Source organism: Ictalurus furcatus, chromosome 24 (genome assembly GCF_023375685.1).
Source record: "Ictalurus furcatus strain D&B chromosome 24, Billie_1.0, whole genome shotgun sequence".
NCBI lineage: Eukaryota > Metazoa > Chordata > Actinopteri > Siluriformes > Ictaluridae > Ictalurus > Ictalurus furcatus.
The window spans coordinates 5,601,721-5,626,072 of NC_071278.1; the positions used below are offsets into that span (position 1 = coordinate 5,601,721).

Here is a 24,352-nt window from a genome sequence, read left to right on the forward strand (position 1 = left end):
TGAAAGAAAGAGAGCTGTGCGACTTTATTCGCTGTCTTTCTCATAGACTCTCCCGTACAGAACTGCAGTCACCAGGCCGCTCGTCATTCCTCTTCGGCTCATGTAAAACCTGCTGCTTTTCCAGCCGGATTCATCCGGTCGGTCCAGAGTCATCCCGCTGCCCAGCAAGCCGGCGTACACGTGCTCGGTACTGAACGCCGCTTGCAGGTGAAAGTCAATCAGCGTATGCGCATGCTCAGTCTCTCCTCCACAGCTTTCCTGATGGAGCCCTGTGCACCGAACTAAGGCGCACACCTCTAGGTAGTACGTCCCATGGACCACATGGAGACCATCAAATGCCCCCAGGGCATAGAGCTCTTCTTCGGGGGTGGAATTTGTCCTCCGGAAGAGCAAGTGGCAGCAGAATGAGCCGTCACATGCTGTGAGATTCCCTTCTTTGCCATGTAGAGGCACTAGTGTAAAGTTATCGTACATCATCGTGGAGGTAAATCGAGCAGACCGTTTATTACAACTCAAATCCTCTTTTAGGCAAAATTCTGAGTCTGCTCCTCTCTGGAACGGTCTAAACTTGGGTTCCTCTCCATTATCCACTTTGGGAAAGCCGGAGAAGGGCACTAATTTCAATCGAGCCCTCTCTGGAGCGTCCCCTAGCAATAAGGGATCCAAGACCGGCACTCTTAGCACCAGCAGTTTCCCAGCCTCGCCCTCTGCGGCATGATGATAAAGTGCATCCCAGGGTGTAAAGATCCCACTTCCCGTCATACCCAAAGCCTCCGAGCGGATGTTTGCTGCCAGCAAAGTGACGCCAGCTGAATAAGAGAATGAGCGCTGAAATTGCACAGCAGCCAGCAGGGGGAGCTGGTTCATCCAAGCTGTCGGGTATACGAACTGTCTGATGCCCATGTCCTTCACCAGGGTCACAGCTGGCTCCCGGAATAATATATCAAAACAGGTGAACACCCCGAAGCGCCCGGCGAACGGAGTAGTGAACGTCACATACTCGCATTCAGGAGGTGTGTCGAAGGCTGCCTCAAAGTACAGGTTCTGTTTGTGGTATCTGGCCACGATGGTGCCGTTGTCGCTAAAAACTACGTCGGTGTTAAACTGGTATCGGCCGTCGGCTGGACACAGCGGATCAACTGATCTGTTGCAGGGTTGGCAGTCGGCCGTGTTAGCCACCACGAAGAGATGATTCTTCTGTGCCATGCAGCTCAAACGATGCAGGACCTGAGAAAAGATATGAGGTTCTGTTAAATTATTCCATTTTGCATATTATAAATATAATAAATATTGAAACTTTGCATTCTCCCATGTTTTTTTTTTCTGAATCTCTACTTTACAGTGGGTTTTGTTTTTTTTCTTCCTAAGTTTAAAATAAAATGGAATCCAAAACAAATTGTCCCAACACGTCACTATAAGGTATGCTCTTCTGCCAAAACAGTAATATAGTACTGATATTAAGCATATTTAGGTGCAGTGCCTCTGTATTGTGGAATCTGTCAGGATCTGCACATGGGCTCCACGTCACTGCTCCAGGATCCGGCACCGTCTCCAGATACGCAGCTATAGACACTCTGCTGTAGTTGAATCCGTGGATGGCGTCCTCTGGAAACACCAGGATCTGGGCTCCCTGTTAAACAGATTAAGCTTCAGTGAGTTCACTGCTCAGTAAGTCTCTTCAATGTGTAATAACGAGTACTTTAACTGGGTCGACCAAAAATGTTCGTTTGTAGCTGTGTTTCAAAACGTGTCATATAAAGTTCTATAGATTAACAAAAAAATAAACTTTTAAGAAACTTTTTTCGAGTAGTTTGCCAGCCAGTAACTGAAATATCTTTTCAGCTTAGAAAACCAATTAGAAACCAATTATTATTATTTATTTATTTATTTTACAATTAAGTTATTTCTTTTTTTCTTTATTTAAATTAGGTTTGAACAGTTTCAGGAATTCTTTTTACCAGTTAAATATGTTATTTTTTTATATATTTTTTTATTGAGCTGAGAAAGTATTTAAGCATTTATATATTTTGTGGAATTATTTAGAAACCAGTTCAATTATCAATCCCCCCCCCCCAATAAATTAATTTCTATTTTATATCTTGTTGAAAACTAAATTTCTACTTTCAGAAATAATTTTTTTAAATATCTGAATAAAACGGCATAAACTTCATTACTAGTTTAAAAAAAGTTATAAATATATATAAATAAATACTTATGTTTTCACAGCGTTTTCATGGATTTACACTGAATGACCCAAACAACTGTTTATTAAATGTGTCTCTGGCTGCAAAACTTTTATAACTATTCAAATAGGCTCATTTAATGAAATGTGTACAGGAATACACCGATCAGCCATAACATTAAACCATCTGCCTAATATAGTGTAGGTCCCCCTTGTGCTGCCAAAACAGCTCTGACCCGTCGAGGCATGGACTCCACAAGACCTCTGAAGTTTTACTTTATACTGTTCCGTGTAATGTTGGCCTGGGTGTTGTATAGAAAAGCTGAGGAAGTTGTTAAGAGTCGAGAAAAGGCTGATAATCAGCTATGAGAATTTTAGGATAAGATTCACAGCATTATAATTCTAGAAATTACAACTAGAATTCTCATGACACAACTTACAAATGTGCAACTCCATACACATACATACACTGATCAGCCATAACATTAAAACCACCTGACTAATATTGTGTCCCCCTTGTGCCACCAAAACAGCTCTGATCCATCAGGGCATGGACTCCACAAGACCTCTGAAGGTGTGCTGTGGTATCTGGGACCAAGACGTTAGCAGCAGATCTTTTAAGTCCTGCAAGTTGTGATGTGGGGCCTCCATGGATTGGACTTGTTTGTCCAGAACATCCCACAGATGCTCGATCAGATTGAGATCTGGGAATTTGGAGGCCGAGTCAACACCTTAAACTCTTTGTCATGTTCCTAAAACCGTTCCTGAACAGTTTTTACATTGTGTCAGGGCACACTATCCTGCTGAAAGAGGCCACTGCCATTACGGAATACCGCTGCCATGAAGGGGTGTAGTTGGTCTGCAACAGTGTTTAGGTAGGTGGTACGTGTCAAAGTCACATCCACATGAATACCAGGACCCAAGGTTTCCCAGCAGAACATTGCTGAGAGCATCACACCGCCTCCACGGGCTCACCTTCTTCCCATAGTGCATCCTGGTGCCATCTCTTCCCCAGGTAAGCGACTCGCATGCACCCGGCCGTGCACATGATTTAAAAGAAAACGGGATTCATCAGACCGGGCCACATTCTTCCATTGCTCCCTGGTCCAATTCTGATGCTCATGTGCCTGTTGTATGTGAATTTGGTGGTGGACAGGGGACAGCATGGGCACTCTGACCCGTCTGCTACGCAGCTCCACACGCAGCCAGCTGTGAAATACTGTGTTCTGACATCTTTCTAACAGAGCCAGAATTAACTTTTTCAGCAGTTTCTGTGGGATTGGACCAGACGTGCTAACCTTCACTCCCCACGCACATCAAATAGCCTTGAATGCCCATGACCTTGTTGATGGTCGTCCATCCTTGGACCACTTTTGGTAGGTACTAACCACTGCATACCGGGAACACCCCACAAGACCTGCTGTTTTGTAGATGCTCCGACCCAGTCGTCTAACCTTCACCATCTAGCCCTTGTGAAATCGCTCAGATCCTTACGATTGCCCATTTTTCCTGCTTCCAACACATCAACATGGAGAACTGACTGTTTAATATAGGCTATCCCACCCCCTGACAAGGGCTACTGTAACGAGATAAACAATGTTATTCACATCAGTGTATACTGGAGCATTTTACTCATGAGTTTGGCACTGACAGAACAAATTAGGTCCTAGCTGGCATTATGTAGTGACCAAGTTGTTTTTGATTTATTAAGGTTTGGATTAGACACATGTAATACAAGTGATCAATCAAATATGTTAATAAATAGAATACCTTATTAATAAAAGTATGAGCTTGGGGGTGTGCCTTACAGCACAGTCTGCATTTTGAGTGCTCTACATCACCTGCTGTGCAGCGGAAGTCGCCTGTTTCTCAAACACCTCCAAGTTCTGGTTCATGTGCTGCAGCGCGGCTTTCCGTCCCACAGCCACCTTCGGCTCTGGGTTCAGGAGAACTTGGTGCTCATACACTGCAGCCGTGTAAAACAAATCCTCCGCTACATTGGCCAAATGAGTCCCGGTAAACCAGGCTGCTAAAATAATTACCCTGAGTCCACACAGCGCCATGATTGGAACTATCATGCATGCCAAAAGTTCAAAGGTCAACCTTGTTTACTCTGTTAATTCCTAACATTTGGAAGTGACTCTTTTTTTTTTAGTGCTTATGCACTATTCTATGTCATTTTATATAATAATTAGTGCGAGTAGTGTACTCACTGAAAATTCCAAATAGGAAAAGTACACTTTAAATTAAATACCCGGATGATGCACTTAAATAAACCGAGAAAATGAAGTCATTACGTACGGAGGGGGCGGGGCTATCAGACTCTGATGTTGAATGAAAAAATAACTATAAAATTCATACAGTACGCGGTTTATAGTACATAGTGCATAAGTACACAGTGTATAAGTGCACAGTGTATAGTGCGTCATTTGGACACAACTTGTGTTTTCCTGGTAGTTCCGCATTTGGAATGACGTCACACGAAAGCAGCGATTCCATTGGATTTAAACGAAACGCGTCACTGAGTGAGACGCGTTCATTGGTCAATTTAGTCAAGTCAAGAATGATTTTTTTGAAAGACTTATTGAAAACAACAACAACAAAAAAAAGGCAAAAATTGTTCAAATGTTCATATATAATTGTAAAAAACAAAAAAAAACCTACTTATCTCTTCCCTAGTAAAATCATGCTCATGTTCTTTTCTGAAAATCTTTTTTTTTTTGGTCAAAATATACACCCCTAAACAACATTTAAAAAGTGCAAATAGTTTTTAGTTTTTGCCTTCCTGATTTTATTTTAATTAATCACATTATATTAAAATAAATCTGTCTTTCTTTCAAACCTTTTAAGATAAATTGATTGTAAATTAATATCCATCCTAATTTCGCCATCTGGGGATTAATCAAGTATTATCTTATCTTATCTTATCCATTTTCTTTACCGCTTATCCTACACAGGGTCACAGGGAACCTGGATCCTATCCCAGGGAACCCCATTGCAGGGCACAATGTGCACCTGTTCACACACTACGGACAATTTAGAGATGCCAATCAGCCTACAACGCATGTTTTTGGACTGAGGGAGGAAACCGAGTAACCTGGAGGAAACCCCCGAAGCACGGGGAGAACATGAAAACTCTGCACACACAGGGCGGAGGTGAGATTCAAACCCCCAACCCCAGAGTGCGAGGCAAACATGCTAACCACTAAGCCCCAGTGCCCTCCTATAAGTTAGTATTTAACTTTAAAATAAATCAACTTCATTAAAAGACATCCAACATTTAGGAGCAGGTTCCTCTTGATCATATGGTCTCTGATCTATAAGTGTACTTTCTCACTCTGAAGGGGTCGCTTTTTGAACAATAAAATGCAAGAATTTTACCCTGAAACAAATCATTACAGGGTTTTTTTCTGTTGATTTGTGGAACTATTATCAGTGCTGCTGTTATAGAAAATTAATCAACACCTTCTGAGCGATCATAATCAAGAATTCAACAGCGCTTATATGTATATAAATAACAGCGGTATATATGCATATAGTTTCAGGTTTAAATTGCTTTATGTAGGCTGTAGCCCCTTGACCTAATCTGCGAAGAGAATGCTGCACTAGTGTGTGTGTGTGTGTGTGTGTGTGTGTGTGTGTGTGTGTGTGTGTGAGTGTGAGAGTTTCAGTGAAGTCATACGAATAACATGGGGCAGAAAACAGGAGTCGGATTCAGCATGAAAATCAATTCAAGCAGGAACAAGACAGTGTTGTGTGCTAGACTCAGTAGGAATATTAGCCATGGGTGATTTTAATTAAACCCTCAGTAGTTGCAGTGTGTACTGCAGCATGTGTTTATATATAAATATATATATATATATATATTTGGAGACGCAGTACACTTGGCATGGCGTATGCCATGAGCTCATGTTTATTACACAGTTATACATTACAGTGCCACAACAACACATTGGTCAATGGTAACAAGACTGAATATAAATATAGATTTCTTTGCTACTTTAGTTCATAGTTCTGTACTAACATGTAGGATTAAATACAGAGAGAGAGTATAGCTGCGGAGAAAAGTACGTAGGTCTACTATTCAACATGGCCGACACACATTATACACATTAACACTGCGAGGGTCAACACACAGGAGTAACACAGTCAGTCTGGTGAAGTGATACGCAGATCAGGAAGACATGGCCATTTGTTTTGGGACATGACCGAAAACACCCAGAACACATCCTGGCAAATGTCTGCATATGCGTTAGTTTATCTGTCTTGGGCTTCCTTGTTTAAACCTTTCCCCTTCTCTTCCTCGGAATCTCTGTGCAGTCTCTGTCTCTGTCAGTCTATAAGAAGGGTGTAGGGCTGGACACAAAGGTTCCTTTGACACATGATGCTTGTGCACAAGTACTCAGGAGCTCGGAGAGATCCGATTAGGTCTTTATTTTAGTTTAAACTGAGTTTAGCAGCAGCAGAGGGGCAGCAGCACTAAATGACTCCGTCTGTGACTTTTCTGTGCGCTGCAGAGACAGATGTCTCACACCCTCCTCCAAGGTAGTGCTCTTTTGACCACTGGCCCGTGTAGTGTTTTCTGGTTTTCTCTCAGCACCTTCTGCTCTCTCCCCTAAACACACACACACACACACAGTCATGTTTAGAACATAGTTGCAGTTAATCCGAAAGTAAAGTAGCCTTAAACACGAAACAAGGATGTTTAAATGGGTAAGTCCTCTCGAATAGCTGACTCTGATTATATAGACTGATTGTTTAGGTGAAATTTGTTATCACAGTGCAAAAGCTACTTTTTTCAGTATTCGGTATTTCTGTTAAAAAAAATAAAAAAAAAAATAATAATAATAATAAAATTATTCAGGGGTTGTCACATGAGTTGAGGTTATGATGTCATAATAAAATGGAGTCAAGCGGCTGAACCTGTCATGCCCCATATGCAAAGTATTACACAATTATGTGAAATCTTTTTATTTAAAAAAGAAAAAACTTTGTTGGCACAAACTCTGTGCTAATTACATTATCTAATGTTGGTCTTGTTTAATATCATTTTCATGATTTTAATCATTTAAAATCATGATAAACCAGCATGTTTAACTAAATGTACAGTAAAAAAAAAACCCTCACACAGATCTCTGCCAATAACCACTAGCAACACATAATGTCAACACCGTGTAAATCTGCACGTACAAGTACATTATAAAGAGAAAAGTGGCTTGATGCTTACCTCTTTCCTGTTCACACTCAGGTGATGAAGCACCGCTGCATTCACTGCGAGGTCCCAGAACAGGCGAGACACGGCCAAAGCCCTCCAGGGAGCCCGGGCTGGGCAGCTCCACACCTCTGGTGCAGGGAGAGAATGAGGGAAGAGAGGAGGGGAAAGGACAGGAGGACAAGAGCAGAGGGTACGAAGGTGAGCAGGACGGGACGTATGTGCAGGGAACATCCACAGGGGCCGAGTTGGAGCTCAGGCTGCAGGTGGACTGGGTTTCTGGTTCCTCATCTGAGGCAGAACCATTACAGTTTTCCTCCTCAAAGGGCTCAGATATCACTGCAACACACACACACACACACACATTTGCATCAGAGCCTAAACATATCTTCAAGATCCTGTTTTGGATCGTAAGTGACTCATAAATAAGCACTGTTTCTTTCCCCACTGACATTTTAGCACACTCACTGGATATGCCGTCTGACTCCATTTTGAAGTTGCTGATGTCTTCACCATCACCTACGTCTTTCTCAGCCCCAACTCCGCAGCAGCGGGGCCCAATGGCTGCGAGACGTCTGCGAGCGTGGATCTCGTCTGAGATGGCCTCCAGATTGCGCAGGGCCGTCCTGTACTCCGTTTTGGCCTGGGACAGCTTCGCCTGGCACTCGTCCACTTTTCTCTTCAGTTGCTGTGGGGAAGAAGGTCGAGAACACTGGTCAGAAACGATACGTGTACAGATCCACAGCAAGTCTTCTTCTCTTTCGTTTCCGATATTTAAACTTTTTTTTTTCTTTTCTAAGATTTACACCATAGCTGTGATCACATTACATATTCCGGAGCACATGAATATACAGTACAGAGTCAGCGTAAGCCTAACGGTGAGCTTAAAAATAAATAAACAAATAAATAAAAAAATCGAGCGTGAAGCATAACCAACGGAAAGGAAATGGACCCACCTCGAGCTGTAGATAATATTTGGACTTCAATTCAAAATATGGCCTGTAGGGACGGGAGGGAGAAAGAGAGAGAGTTTGAGTCAGGGACTGCAGACATTGTACAGAGGTTGCCGTGGCAACAGTAACACTCGAACATTCTTGAGCTCTGAAAGCGAGCGAGAGACGGCACATCTGGAGCACATCAGCCTGCACACACCAGCACAGACAGAGAAACAGAAACAAAGAGAGGCCCCGTGCTGGAACGAGGGGGAAAACCATCACTACAGAACTGCCACTAAGAGCACGGCTACTGAGCCACCTTTTACTCCTGCTTTCTAATCAGAGAACAGAGTTTGGGGTGTAGTTCACAACCGCTTTTTAAATCCCATTAAACCTTTATCAGGATTTAAAACTGTAAAAATAGTAAATTTGCAAACGTAGAAAACATTTAACAAACTCCAGCATCGACGCTACTTATAACTTTCTCTACATTGTGAAAGTTTTATGTCCTTTGTGTCATATTACGCCGAGGAAAGAGAATCTAGGAGAGCTAATAAATACACACGGATAAATAAAGTGTTTCATTTTTTTTAAAAAGAGACTATGTAGTAATAAATATCCTCAGGCATATACAAAGGCAAGAAAAATGAATAAATAAATAAAATTGAGGAACATATAAAATCAGAAATGAATACGCAAAAACGAAACAAAATAAATAATGAAATAACAAATAAAATAATGTATTATAGCACTACAGCACATAATAATATGTAATATACGAAATAATAATGTAATAATATATAATACTGATGTATAATTTTTAACTGAAAAAAGGTATAATATTTATATATAAATATTAAATATGTACTACTTATGCTCATTCTTTTATTCGTTTTTAATATTAGTCGATCTGGTCCTCCATATTTTACAAGGTAAAACAATTTATGTACAGTATGTTACACAATTACAGAACGTGTGCTAAAACACATCAATTATATCATTTCCGAGAAATGCCTTTTAATGTATTATAACTCTTTTCTGTGGTGCACTTGACAGCGTTAAACGCAGCTGATCGACTAACCGTGACTTGTTGATATTGCGTTTGAGTTTCTTCTCCAGTTGTCTCATGTGGTTGATGGCTGCGTTGTATTTGGCCGCTGTCTCTTTGTGCTCCAGTTCACTGCGTGTCCTGCTCTGCTCCGCCTCCATCACCTGCAGCAGCAGCCGAGCACAGCGCAAAACATTTATTAATAACATTCAAGTTCCTGTTTTCTGAACACGTGTGATCCGCCCATTTTTATTTACAACAAGCAAAATTCAGCCATTAAACACACGTACTGGAAAGTGCATCCAGCTGTTTCACGGGCGTTATTAGATAATTATGCAATAAAGGAAATGTTGGAAATGTTCTATTCGTATCGCTGGAACGTTACTAAGATCGAGCGATGTCGCACTCGAGTCCTCATGACTTGTAGCTTGACTAATCGGTGACTCGTTTTGTATTTTATTTGTTGCTAAGAGACTTTGCACTCGAGGGGAACAGAAGACGTAGACTCCACATGGATGCTGCTTTTTGAGTTCATCGAAACGGAATATAATTGACTATAATTGTGAGTCTAATTGTGAAAGTATTGGAAATTATATTCAAGAGAATACGCAAAAAGGTAGTTATATGAAATAAATATTATACACGATTCAAAAACACTGTCATTTACATTTACGCAATTTGGCAGACGCCCTTATCCAGAGCGACTTACGTTTCTCTGATTTATACAACTGAGCAGTTGAGGGTTAAGGGCCTTGCTCAAGGGCCCAACAGTGGTAGCTTGGCAGTGCTGGGGCTTGAACTCCTGACCTTCTGATCAGTAACCCAGAGCCTTTAACCACTGAGACACCACTGCCACACTGCTCTCATAATACTATTATTTGAAGATGAGGTTATTTTTACTATTACTATTATCCTAAAAATGTGGAAAAAGTATTGAATATTTACAAATTAACACAACCCAATTATCATCCTTGGAAAAAAAAAAAAACAGTTTTTTTTAATTGCTTCTATTGATTTCAGAAACTTGTTGCCTTTGAGTAATTATGAGCTTGCACGCATATGAAAAGAAAAAAAAAACGCCTCAAAGAGATGGTTGTTGACCTGCACAAATCAGGTAACTGATAAAAAATAGACAAGCACATAAAACTAATCATCATAATCCCACTCAGGAGCATAAACGAGGAAAGGAGTACACATAAATCTACTGTCCACAGTGAGGAAGAACATTATAGTGTCAGAATTGCAGTCGTCCAGTTAGGGTGCGGAAAGTTCTGGACTTTTCTGTAAAACTCTACTTATAATTTCAGTGGTGTGTAGTCTACAGTCTGTGTGTTGTGTCCTGTCTCACCCTCTGGGTGGCATGGTTGAGCATCTCCTGCCAGGCCGAGTCAAACTGCCGGCTGTCCTCCTCCAGAAGTCTTTCCTCGGCGAGAGCAATGGTTTCCTTCGCTGCTCGCAGGATCTCTATGGATCGCTGGAACTCCTGCGTGGCCCTCTGAGCTTCCACCTGAGCCTGAGGGAGATACAAAAAAGTCAAGAAATCTCTCAGAGCTGGGGTTTAAACATGCCCACTTCTCAAAACAAAGCCCTTATCTCCAGCTTAACATGCAAAGGAATGTGGTTGGAATGTCCTTTATCCTTGCATCCCCTATATGTACCGCTTTAAGCGTATGTATTCTATGTAGAATATCCATGAGCCATGTTTATTTACTGTAATCTGTTCAAGTGGCTCCCTGCTATAAAACAAGCTGCTTCTGCTCTGCGTGTCTCTCATGAATTATTCAGTCATATCTTCTGCTAAAGAATTCATAAGGATTCATAACAGTCAGGGTTTTTAAAAAAATTTTATTTCATGAAAAGCTCAAAACCTGAACCCAATCCGGTGCTCCTCTCAGAGAGATATGACACAGGCTTGCTGACGACGCTTCCTCCGAGCCATGGAACGAGAGCTTGGATTCATTTAAACCGCACATCTCAAAAAAAAATCACAAATCCAAATGGTAAATGAGATGCCTTTCAAAATCCCATCAGCTCATTACCATTACAAAGGTCGCTCTCTCTCTCTCTCTCTCTCTCTCTCTCTCTCTCTCTCTCTCGCTCTCTCCTTGTAGAAGTGCCTCTGACAGCTTCTACATTGAACACAGCCTCAGGGAGGAATCATTGATTTGGGTAGCAGGGGTTTGACTTTTCCTGTCCTGCACTTCTTCTGACATGGTTCATACAGCTTTTCTAAGGTGAACCTCAAGTATTTGTCCAGTTCTTACATGGAAGATAATCAGACTTGTTCCAGTATAACACAAATCAGCATTTACGCTCAGTAAAGGTCACATGAAAACGAGACAGCTGCAATATAATGTGACCTCCAATTCAATCACCGACTCAAATGCCTCAAATGTTTTTCTGAAGGATGTGATGACGCTTCACAGATTTTGGCCGGTTTTCCAGCGCTTTCATTGTGTAAAGTTCTGGGGAAGAAGCAACTAATCTGCAATTCACCCACTGAAGAAATGCAAGCTCTTGTTCACTGGCATAGGAGACTCTTTCAACAAAGTGACCCAGAGATGAGGTAGGGACGTAACGCCATGATGGCTTAGAGTGGGTTACACACAATGGCACGCACACAATACTGTACAGTTGCGCTTTGTTCACTAAATGCCTCCAACAGAGGCGTTATCATGACCAAATAATCGTGACCTTCAATTCTGTCGAAGAAGATTATTTCCCGTAGCTGCAAGTTTGTTTTGAAATGGAAACAGAGCCTGGGGTTGCCAGGTCTGTGTGACAAAAACAACCCTGTGTTCAATAAACTCCAAAATCAATTCCAAATCTATTGCAACACTCACCAGGTAAAAGCATGGTCTTTTCTTACACGTTAAGATCCTAAAAGGGTCTCGTAATATTATCTAGACCGTCTTAAATAAATAGTAGTTTATGAAAATGATTAAACCAATTCACTGATGCACAAGCACCCTCATACAGGAAAACATGCTTGTGTTATAAATAATCTATAAGTGGTGGAAATGTCCAAGATACAGTATAGCTGGAGGTTTGTTTTTTTATCAATTTAAAAAAAAGGTATATATAAATATAAACATATAAATATAAATACCTTTATAATATATAATAACATTACACTTGTTTCATGTCTCCTGCAAACAATATGCTTTCTCGAGTATCAGGACAGGCACATGAAAGCTCAAGGAAGAACATTCATGAAGGTGTGGCACAAAACAAACACGTTCATTCATCCTTATCTTCCATATCACTACTCTCTGCCCTCTCACTCCTAGCTTTTTACCAGGTGGTCATTTAATATAGTCTGACTGTCTCTCTCCCTTTCAAACTCTTCTCTCTCTTTCTTGACTTTTCTGACTATCAGCAAAGGTAAGAGCGACAGCCGGTGTCATTACAATGAAAAAAAATGAAAGTGGTACAATAAAGGCTGCATAAATGACAGCTAAACACTTTACAAACATTACATATCTCTCAATAACTACTGACCGAGGTTGTATTTGTAATAATCATATAGGCTAGCATAAATGTGGATATAATACTTAGCAATCTATCCATCCATCCATCCTCTATACCGCTTATCCTTCTCAGGGTCACGGGGACAAGGCGGGGTACACCCTGGACAGGGTGCCAATCCATCACAGGACACAATCACATACACACTCACACACCCATTCATACACTACGGACACTTTGGACACGCCATTCAGCCTACCATGCATGTCTTTGGACTGGGGGAGGAAACCGGAGTACCCGGAGGAAACCCCCACAGCACGGGGAGAAAGTGCAAACTCCGCGCACACACAGGGCCACGGTGGGAATCCAACCCCCGACCCTGGAGGTGTGAGGCGAACGTCCTAACCACTAAACCACCATGCGCCCACTTAGCAATCTATGATAGTGAAAATAAATTAAGATGAATAAGGGCGTTCCAAAGAGATTAAACCTGCTTAAATGCAGCTTTTATCCAGGTCAAAGTTTGTACTGTCGCATCCCAGACTCAGTCCCCCTGCGTCCCTTCACGTTTCCAGCCCTGAATCTATATAAGTAGTTCATGAAAACCGTCAGCCCCACATCAAGTAGTCAAGCTTCACAGCAAAACTGCAGACCTGGCAACCCTGGCAGGAACCACAGTTTCAGACTCCGGTTTTGTGTGAAGCTATAATTGCTGAAACGCTAACTCTCGATCTTTCTGAATGACAGACCTGCAATACATGTAATACTGTAATACACTTCTGCTGTTATGTAACACACAGGCTCTACCAGTCAGATAGAAATCCAATCCGCACTCACTTCAGCTGTTCCATCAACATTAAACTCCCAGACAAGATCAGCTGCCATTTTAACATGCTTAAGTAATACCCAGGGATTATCCTGGCAGTTTAAAATGACCAAATGTTCACCAGTGATTAGCATGAAAATGTATTTTGGTCATCTATACCATCAGACCACCAAGAAGTGACTTTAAACAACTGAGCTAAATAAATGCAGTGTTTACCCAGCGGTCTCAGTAAACACCATTAACATGAGTGAATTATGCCAAGAGTGGCCTGCTCTTGACATGTCCAAGGTTAAGCCTTAATAAACACAGTTAAGAAACAGCCTGAGAAGTGCTGAATTCCCATCATATGGGAATCACCGTAATTACCAACTCTGCCTGGGGAAAATAAAAACATTCACATGGACCTCTGAGTCAAACGTTCATGCTGACTAACAAGTTTTGTGAACTTTCAGTCAGAGGTAAAATCGTAGCGTTTTCTGCCATGAAAGTTTTTTCAGTTTCCTTTTGTGCTGAAATTGCATTTTGTGTCTTATTAACTTATTAAACTAACTTCAGGAAAGTGAAAAAAAAGAGGCTGGTAATGGAACAACTGTTTATAGCTGCTATAATGCAAGTGATAATAGGATGTAACATTAAATGCAACTATAAGTGGATAAAATCCATCTGTCATTCTTAATGAATTTAAAAAATGTAATCATTGGCAAATTGCTGCATTGTAAGAGGAATAAAACACTTTTGTAACAGATAATCCGCTTTGCATTGGGCCGTATCACGCCACCATGTGGTTGATCATTTCTCTATAACGGCACGCTCTACAGTATTTTATTCCTAATTTATTATCAGCTGATAATTTTCACCACTCACAGTAATGCGTAAACACTTTCAAGTTGAAATAATCCTGAGTATTCCCACATGACCCAAATGCAGCATAACTCCTCCCTCCTCCTGTCCCTCTTCTCACTGGTGTCCGTTTCATGTTGAGGAAAGTGCAGTGCCTGGTCCTTCACATGCTCTCATACTGTTGAGTACATGACCTCCTACTGAACTGGGGCCTCAATTATTAAAAAAAATAAACAAACAAACAAAAAAAATCAACCTTTTTTGCGTAGAGTGAAATTCTGCATGCGAACAAAAAACAGGAAATGGCATGCGCACATAAATCATCTGATTTGTAAAACCACAGTTTCCTATTATAGATTCCAACTGACATGAAATCAATTCTGGATGATGAAATTATTCTTAACACACACATGTTCGTTAAGTTTCGTTACATACAGTCACAAATTTCAGTGTATCTTGTAGGAACAGGTCGCACAACCAAACATAAAACGGAAAATAAAAACATTTAGGAGAGCCAAATGCATCACAAATCAGTGGCACATTAAAGAATATATCCACCCTGAACGACTTCCATATCAATATTTATCTTCAAAATGTGAGCTTCAATTGAGGAAAAAGATTATTTTATGATTACTTTTTCTGGTTTAAACTTTTGGTGAAGATGCTGGTCTGTTTGCACATTGTGTAAAGGTTCCCTCCATTACCCACAATGCCGTTCGAATATCTGCTGATAGAACTGCCTCACTATATCTCTACCTAAAGAGAGTGTTGCAGCAGTGCTTTATTCTGTCCAGCTCTCCCACCTCTTTATCTGTGCACTCTGCTCAAACAGATCAGAACGATCAGATCAAAACTTCAACTGTCATGCTAATACCACCGTCAGCGCCTACGCATCAAGTCAGTGCAATTCAGTCTCTCACGCGACTCGGCGTAATTGTGTCATATAGCTGCATTGCATTCTGGGACTTCACGTGTCTCGTGCTCGTGCTCTTTTTTTTTTAGGAGCTAACAGTAAAACATGACACTTTTCATTTCTCCTACTACAACACCATTATAACTGCACTAGCAACAACAATATCCCCCCGAACACAACTGCTAATTTCTCACAGGAATAAAGAAAGAGATGCCAGAGCATTCAGTTAATTTCCTCTAACGTGTTTCCACCAGGAAAACTTATAAATGCTTGAAAAGTCTTATTACACTTATTACATAGCCTAGTTCTAAGTGGACAATTGGTGCCCTCCAGAAACAAGAAAACAGCCCATTAGCCAGTCATCAGGAGGCTTGAGTTCTATGCTTTCCTTAAAAACAAACTCTCTGTTTAATACAAGGTGTCCTAAAAGTCTCCATACATAAGGGGAAATTAACACTTTTTAGCTTCTTATGTCTATATATATATATATATATATATATATATATATATATATAGACATAAATATATATATATTTACATATACATATATAAGCATTTTATAACATAACATATATATATATATATATATATATATATATATATATATATATATATATATATATATATATATAAATATATAAGCTACAATATTTTTACAGCCTGAAGCAGTTATGGCTTTAGTGGAAAATGCTTCACACATATTGACAAAAAATTACACCAGCATGTTGATTAACTTTGTCTAGATTAACTCTTTCACGAATGGGGGTTTCAATAAAGATTTTAGTTTTAAAGCATTCAAAACGCAAATGTCGAAAAACATGGTCAAGGGTGCAAGAGTGGACAAATCAGTAGAAACAGATTTCATATCTGTTAGTTGTTTTGATTGAATGTTGCCTGGCAACCGAAAAAGAGAGGACGCTATTCTTCCAAATCCCAGAATAAGGAACATGCAGGTACGGTATGTGAAGTGCAGAGCAAAGCCGTCATATAAATCTCCTAAATCTTTACATAACTCACGTTTTCTATCGTGTGCAAATTAGGCTCTAGCCGTAACTAGCTAACTAGGTCAGCCTATACGTTATTATAGTATGCTAGCTACCACTTTTTAGCTTCGTCTATTAGATTTCCAGACAAACAAAACATGAGACTGGGCAGATCATTTTACATTTTTACTTGCTTGGTAGGCTCACTAATGAATTGAGGGCATCTGAGAGCATGAGTGGCCGCACACCTAGACCCCTAAACTGAACAAACGACAACCATGGAAGATGTACAGTATATTTCATAAGAAATCCTGGTTGAAACGGAAACGCTACGTTAACCAATATGCTGCAATTTCTAATAGGACAACCACCCAGACACTCCCACGTATTTGACCTACTTCCTAGTTCCTGACCCAGTTCTGTACTGCTGCCAGCCTGCTGAATACGAGTTCATTCACCTCGTATTTAAAGAGGAAATGGACCTGCTTTTAAAGATATAGTCAGTTTCATGCCATATAATTAGTCACTACCGACTCAGAGCAATGTGAATGTGGAACCACTTCATCTCTGATGTGACATCAATTGCGGAACATGCAGACATTGAGAATGTGCATGCGTCCTCCTGTCCTACTCTCTCTTACCATGTCGATAGAGACACGTGATAAACTGTGTAGGCTCCTGTTATATCTATAACTGAGGAAATGCCATTCCAAAAACCATCTATAAGGAGACAACTGCAGCCAGTCGTCCACCTTGAAAACCTAGTCTGAGGGGCCTGAATGGGTTATGAGCAGGGTGGGAGAGCACACTAATTCCTCACCTTACCTCACTGCATCATTAAAAAGAAACCTCCAAGATTCTGAGAAAACACACATAGAGAACCACATTTAACTGACGTGTGCAGGAAATGGCATCATTTCGAAGATGCTGAAGGGGGGTAGGTGAGGAAATGATGACACAGACATTGACATTCCCCTTACAAGGCCCAAGCCTTGACTGTAATGAAAGTGAAAGGATGTCATTTTAAATCGTAAAGATTTACTTATACGAACCACATTTATTATCATTATACAAGTGCAATGAAATTCAGTGTGCAGTTCCTCATGAAGCTAATACATTTATAAAATGAGTAGAAATTAAAATATATATAATATACATATATTTTGCGCAACGTGCGAGTGGTAGTAGTGCAAGAGAAAGAGTGCAGTAAAAGCAGCAGGGCATGATGCTGTATTCAGATCAGTGTAAATGGACTGAGCAGCAGTGTTATGGAGTATTTAAGTAATCTAGTCGCCGAGCATGAATAGGTGTGTGAGTAATCTAGTCGCCGAGCATGAATAGGTGTGTGAGTGTGAGTAATCTAGTCACCGAGCATGAATAGGTGTGTGAATATGTATGCGTGTGAGGATAGGTCCTACAGCAGTGTTGAGAAGGTGTTTAATGGTCTTATTGTTTGGAAATGAAACAAAAACTCTTCCTATTCTGTCCAACTAAGCAATGTTGAGGTAGTCCAGGACATGTTTATTTAACCTGGAGGAACAGTTTGTCAGGAGATGGCAAGTTTGAATCCTATGATGCTATCTGTGGCCAGGAGTCCAAGAGAGTGTAACTGGCCGTGCTCTATGGTTTGGGGGGGATGGTATTACACTATCTCTCCCTGGTCAATCACAGCTACACTAAACAACTATGAGAGTCTGTGAGCTCATGTATGTGGAAGATGGTAGATATCGCTTTCCTCCGAGTGTGTTCAGCTACCCTGTGTTCAATTTCCGCCTGTTTTGGGGGTTCCCGTGATCAGCGTTGAATTTATTTGTGATGTCATGCTGCACAATACTGGTTAATGGCTCATATGAAATTAGACACTCAGGGCTTCAAATATTATAATGTTGTTTTGGCAGTTGTATACAATGTTTTACTATCAACAAAGCTTTATTTGCTGTCTGTTTTATCTCTGCCCCAATGTTATTGCAGAGAGAGGTGTGAATTGTTTGTGCAGAAAGGGGCTCACATCCCTCACCGTTCCCATCGCCCTGCTCGCAAGCAGCTAAATGCAGTGTCACGATACTCTTCACACAGAAACCCAACAATGTCCTGACTAATCGTATAACAGATTTGCACCAATAAAATAATGAGCTTGTTCATACTGATTGAAAATGTCTGATAATTCACAATTTCTCAATTCTGACGGCGGAACGGATCGCCAGTGTACTGCTAAAAAGGGTTGATTTCTTGTTTATAGGACTGTTGTATAAAAGCAATATCACACTCGCAGTCATGCTGTTGTACCGAATATCAGACTGGTCTTAATTACCGGCGGTCGAATAAATATTCCGTAGAACAGCACTCTTGTGCGATACTGCTTGATTAAAAACTGTGATTAAAAACTTGATTAAAAACATTTTGTTCATTTGTTCAAGTGTTGTGCATTAAATATTACAGTGGTGGATCAGACAATAAAGATAAGATGGAGTGTGATAGGAAGCACTGTGTCAGCTATGGGAAAAAAACGTGTGTGTGTGTGTGTGTATGAATGTGTGTGTGTACGTCTTTGTCTTCCCCTTGCCTGCATGTGTGTGCAGCTGGCCAGCAGCAGGAAACCGGCAAGGTCGACCTGGGCTGGGTCCACCCGTGCAGTGATGAAGGCCAAACTGCACTGTGCTTTAGAAACAAATCAGTCCTCGTTATGAAATGTGTCACACTTTAAAATTCTGTTCAACAACAACAACAAAAACTATGGGTTATTTATTATTGGCCGGACCGGACCCTCTCATGTGCAGCTCTCATACAATGGCATGAGATCACTGGCAGCTCATTTACTGCCAAGCAGCAGAGGAAAGTCAGTTTGCACTGTGGAGCCGTGTGTGAATGTGAGTGTGAGTGTGTGTGTGTGTGTCTGACAGAGTTAAATAAAGACTTTCAGAATCCCAGTCTGCATGAGAGAGGAGAAAGGACGAACGAGTCTCTCCATTACTCTCATTCTGCCCGATACATACTCGTATACATACTTGTGATTCATCTAAATGCAACCGGAACACTTCTCTGAGATGACTAAGCATGCTTAAACCACATCCAGTAAGTGGAAATATGAAAGAAATGTTCATTTCTTCCTATTTCCCGATCTACAGATATGTATCTTTATACTTGCATGTGTATGTATGTGCATATCTATCAAAACATCCATCTAATTATTGTAAATTGTAGGTACAAAATAACTCGCTGTAGCCCATTCACTTGGACACAGATCTTTCTCAGTGCACTGACACTGACACTGACGCTGATGCAGAAAGGGGTTTAAACACTGTTCACTTTAATAAACGCTTTCACTGAAGGAATCTCCAGTGTCAGCCTGTTGTATTGGGCAGTACGTTTTCCACCCTGGGAAAGTGTTCAGGACTTTCTGGTTTCTTGGTGACATGATAATCTCTTATTAACTTCAAGAGAGAGAAAAAGAAAGGCTGCTGAAGGAAAGACTGTATATAGCTGCTATAACGTAAGTCATAACGGGAACTAACTTGTCTCACAGATGTTCTGCAAGTATAAATGGTTCAAAAGTATGATGTGTTAGTCATTAATACATGTAAAATTGTAATCATTGACGAGTCACTGTGCTATAAGAGGAATAAAACACTTTGGGATGTGCTGTAATAGGAAAATAATACATTTTGGAGCGGGAACAGCAAAATTGTCCATAGTCTGAGTGTTGGGTTAGCACCCCGTCCAGGGTGTACCCCGCCTTGTGCCCCTAATTCCCTGGGTTAGACTCCAGGCTCTCCCACGACCCTGTGTAGGATAAGCGGTATGGAAGATGGATGTATGGACAGTTGTTTAAGTTAATTTATGGAGGAAATCTTGTTCAGTGTATCTTTGAGCTATATGAAGAACTGAAGGCCCTGATTGAGCACTAGAGATTTTCAGCTACAGCCAGAGAGAGGAAAAAAACAAACAGCAGGACCACAGGCATGTAACTCTATTCACGATCTATATATGAATCTGTCCAGGGGACAGTTAATGTCAGTCCACACAGACTGTGGTGTGACTGAACAGTGCACTGTGATTGGATGAATAGGGGGAGGTGTCGTTCAAGCCCCTGCTTATGAGAGACAGCTGCTCGTGTCCAGAGCCACCTTTCCACCTGACACTGCTGAGTAAGTGTGGACTCTACAGATAGAGACAGACAGGTGTTTAGAGGGCTTAAGGACTCAACAGAGGTCAGTCACGTGGACTCACACACACACGTGTTGACTAAGTGGATTTCTCACGCTAGAGGTAATTTAGGTACACGCAGCCTTATTTTACTAAAAGATTATGTGGGTGTAAAAAAAAAAAAAAAAACTTGTGCAAGCAGATTCACTAATAGGGTTTATGGAGGATTGTCTCTTTCACATGATCAAAATAGCACCCGTTGTCCATTTTGTATGTTTGTTTTAATTAAGTGTGCAACATGGGCCATTTCTACTGCGGTCTAAAACTCATTCTAGAAACTGCAACTGCATGTGCAAATTAGTATGACCAAAGTGCAGGTATTAAATTTGCCCATTTTTGAGAGAATGCCCATTTTTGCCGGGTGAAAACAAAACAAATTCGCTTACTACATCTTAATAATACGAAAACAAATATTGAAATTATTCTTTAGTAAAATAATCCAAATGATGCTAATATTACGACGGTAAACTTGGCTTCATACTAAACATTTCCCGCACATTAACACCTCCGAACCCCAGCAGAGTTTTTGGAAAGAATTTCATTCACAAATAATGCACACTCATGTCTACGCTCTTTTACTATCCTGTAGGTTCATATGTAGGTTGATTTTAAACCGTTTCTGACGCTACCTTTTGAGTTTGTTTCAGTTTTACTCTTCTGACAGTCTCCTTGTGACTCTCAAGAGCAGAAAGCGCACGCAAAAATCCAATTTAAATACTGTTTCCTCATGCCACTATTCTTTGTGAATCACATGCGACACACCCACACACTGCAGGAACAATGTGCTCCCATACACTCAATCGTTACAGGTATTCTTAATCATAATTGTAGGAACACAACTTGAAAAAACAATATTTACACTTTCAAAACTACAAGAACGTTACATTCTACCAAATGCTCGGATTGATTATAGCGTAAGGTCACGGCGTTTTACGTGTTAAGTTTAGTAAAGATATACAAATCATGAATCCAAAATGGCTCTCTACCCCTTTATCACGGGTTGACAAATTGCAGCATGCAGTTTGGATGCAAAGCAAGTATTTCAGCGGGCCACGTGATCGAAAAACAGCGTAGTTTAGTCGATAAACTTTATAAAAAAAATTTTTTTTAAAAATGACCATAGTTCAGCGATTAAACACGATTCAGCTCGGTTTCTGTAGCAGATCATCTGTTGTGGTTTATCCACTCACATTTATTTATGCAGTATAACTTGTTTAACTGAAGACAGATCATCTGACCAGAGACGAGCTGCATGGCTATAGAGACATTAGAACAGAGACGTGGGTGTTTGCTCTCTTTAAAGATTCCAATCAGATGTTTCATCTGTTCAGAGTCCATGTCTTACTGTCTTATTTGCAGACATAATCATTAATGGTTAAGCATTAAAATGTAACTGGTAGCTGCTTAGCTGGACTTTTATAAGCATAAGGAATTTCATGTAACCTTTATAAATTTTAGTTGAATACTCCTGTCCTATAACGTTACAAGAATAAACGAGACTTTACACGTTTATACTGAACGATATAAAAAAATAACGTCAGATTTTTGACCTTGTTTTGATCTACAATGATAATATAAATGCTATATTTATAGACATGATGTGATTATGACAGCTAGTGTTAGTCAGAATACTGTCATTTGTAAAACACACTAATTCACACTCTACACCACCTAATTACAAATGTTGTGTGTGTGCGTATATGTGTGTGTGATTTTTGACAGCTCCTGATGCAGCTGAATAACACCGGTTGGTCAGCAGTTTGCTGGCAAAACACTCCTTCAGCCTTCATCAGCGTGACAGAGCTACTGGACCTGTTTTTTTTCCCCGGAGATATCTGTATGCTTTCTGGATGCTGTCAGCTTTTTCACAGAGAAATCGACACCACCCGTGTCAACTAAAGTCACAAGCAGTCATCAGAGACAAACGCTTTAAAAATACGCAAGTGTTTTTTCAACCTAATATCCATCTCCAGCAGCTGTAGCATGTGATTACTGCAAAAACAAAATGTCGACACATTTCACTGCACTGAAGAAAAAAAAGAACTGAAAACTGTTGACTCAAAATATTAATAATGGAAGGTTATTATAAGAAACTGCAAATGTTGGGCTGTAGCATACCAAAAGGTATAGTGTTTTATTTTTAACGTTCCAACACAGGTGCAATTCAGTAAAAGGTCATACAGGTTAATGACGCTTCTCTTGTGGATTTTGTGGTATCCATGTGATATATTGATGACACATAACTGAAAATTCTTCTTCTAAAAAAAAAAAGGTAGTCCCATTTCAGAAAGAACAGATGTACTATATTTATTTTTTAAAAATACAATTTGAAACAAAAATATTAATAAAATCAGCCAAAAATACGTCATTTTCATAAGCTCTGCTCTTAGAATTAATTATATTATAACTGAGTCTGGAGTAAACATGGCGTGGGGTTTTTTTTTTTTCTTCTTAATTTTCTGTCCTAGTACAGAGAAAAGCACATGATGAAATTCATGTCTATGGTAATATAGAGGAATAAATAACGTTTTACTAAAACAGTATTTCTTAAATGTTCTTTAGTGTCTAAACAAAACAAAAAAAGATTAGGTAAAGTACCTTTTTTTGGTTATTTATTAAATTCAACTAATTCTGTTTTTGCAGGCAGATTTCATTTTCAGAATAGATTTGTCTGTCTGGCTGGCTGTCTGTGTGTGTGTGTGTGTGTGTGTGTGTGTGTGTGAGAGAGAGAGAGAGAGAGAGAGAGAGAGAGAGAGAGAGAGAGAGAGAGAGAGATTGGTATGTGAGCTGACATCTGAGAAACCCCTTTTATCAGTCACCCTTGCAGGGTCTGACACTGACGGATTACAGCACTTTTACCTCTGCCTTAACTCACATCCATGCAGCAGCATTCCTGCGCCGCCTCCACTTATACCGTACGCATCTGTAGCATAATTAATATGCTTCATACCGGTGCTATTTGGTGTTGCGTTAATGACTGAGTTATTAATTCCCTATCTATCCATCAGTACTATTCAGTTCTCCCATAGAGTGTTAGCAAGCACGTCTTAGGATGAAAAAGAAAACATACCCCAGAGAGAGAGGACTCCGGCTGACTCTAAGAGGCAAGAGAAAATTTCATCGTGCATATTCACCAGTGAGACAGATCGGAGAATAAATTAGCATTTGGAGACTATTTACTCATTTGTAATCTGAAGATGGAAGTATTTGCTATTTCGAGCCTGAAACCCGCAATCAGAAGCCATCCTGCGACACAGCATGACAGCCAGACTAATTAACACCAGCATCTTTCTATATATAGCACGGCCAGCACACACGCACACACATCTTACTATCCTTGTGAGGACCTTCCGTTGACATATTATCAATGCTGTGCCTACCCTAGTGTTAACTTCTGTAACCAGTACGAAGCATTTTAGCTCTTTTAGTTTTTTAAATAAAAGATGCGAATAATCAATGCCAAATGTCTTCCCAAGGTCAAATCTGTCTTATGTTCCTATCCTTGTACAAGATATAAAAACATGCCCGCGCACACACACACACACACACACACACACACACACACACACACACACATATGCACACTAACACCAGGGCAGAAATGTGTTTTTTTTTTTCTTTTTTTCGTTTTTTTTCAAAAAGACTCTGTGCCTAAGCTAAGCCAGAGCAAAGCTGCTGTGCTGGAGAGAATCACTTTTATCCTGTGGAGCCTGCAGCACCGCTCTTCATATTTTCAATTCAA

General features: G+C 40.3%; 2 protein-coding genes and 1 long non-coding RNA gene across 3 annotated transcripts in view; 1 reads left to right on the plus strand and 2 right to left on the minus strand.

Annotated features, from left to right (window-relative positions):
- Nucleotides 1–5,146, minus strand: btd (biotinidase). The gene is made up of 3 exons (XM_053612735.1): nt 4,024–5,146; nt 1,481–1,630; nt 1–1,227 (listed from the first exon to the last, which is right to left on the minus strand). The coding sequence occupies exons 1-3, from the start codon at nt 4,258–4,260 to the stop codon at nt 25–27; spliced, it is 1,590 nt and encodes a 529-aa protein (XP_053468710.1). The 5' UTR covers nt 4,261–5,146; the 3' UTR covers nt 1–24.
- On the plus strand, nt 1,111–7,983 carry LOC128600344 (uncharacterized). Its single transcript, XR_008384548.1, has 6 exons — nt 1,111–1,244; nt 1,369–1,419; nt 1,504–1,668; nt 5,140–5,338; nt 7,431–7,595; nt 7,854–7,983. It is a non-coding gene; the product is annotated as an uncharacterized LOC128600344 (long non-coding RNA).
- Nucleotides 6,062–24,352, minus strand: part of sh3bp5a (SH3-domain binding protein 5a (BTK-associated)) — a 26,294-nt gene continuing 8,003 nt past the window's right edge. Inside the window, exons 4-9 of the mRNA XM_053612736.1 lie at nt 10,726–10,890; nt 9,411–9,541; nt 8,351–8,393; nt 7,863–8,082; nt 7,410–7,733; nt 6,062–6,797 (exon numbers count right to left, since the gene is read on the minus strand). Of these exons, the coding sequence (XP_053468711.1) occupies nt 6,625–6,797; nt 7,410–7,733; nt 7,863–8,082; nt 8,351–8,393; nt 9,411–9,541; nt 10,726–10,890 (1,056 nt within the window). The 3' untranslated portion in view covers nt 6,062–6,624. The remainder of the gene's footprint in view (nt 6,798–7,409; nt 7,734–7,862; nt 8,083–8,350; nt 8,394–9,410; nt 9,542–10,725; nt 10,891–24,352) is intronic.

Coding starts and splice junctions, on each gene's coding strand:
- btd (XM_053612735.1), bottom strand. CDS start 4,260: ATGATAGTTCCAATCATGGCGCTGTGTGGACTCAGGGTAATTATTTTA. Junction 1,631..4,023: donor CGACTTCCGCTGCACAGCAG/GTGATGTAGAGC, acceptor TCTGTTTAACAG/GGAGCCCAGATCCTGGTGTT. Junction 1,228..1,480: donor ACAGATTCCACAATACAGAG/GCACTGCACCTA, acceptor ATCTTTTCTCAG/GTCCTGCATCGTTTGAGCTG.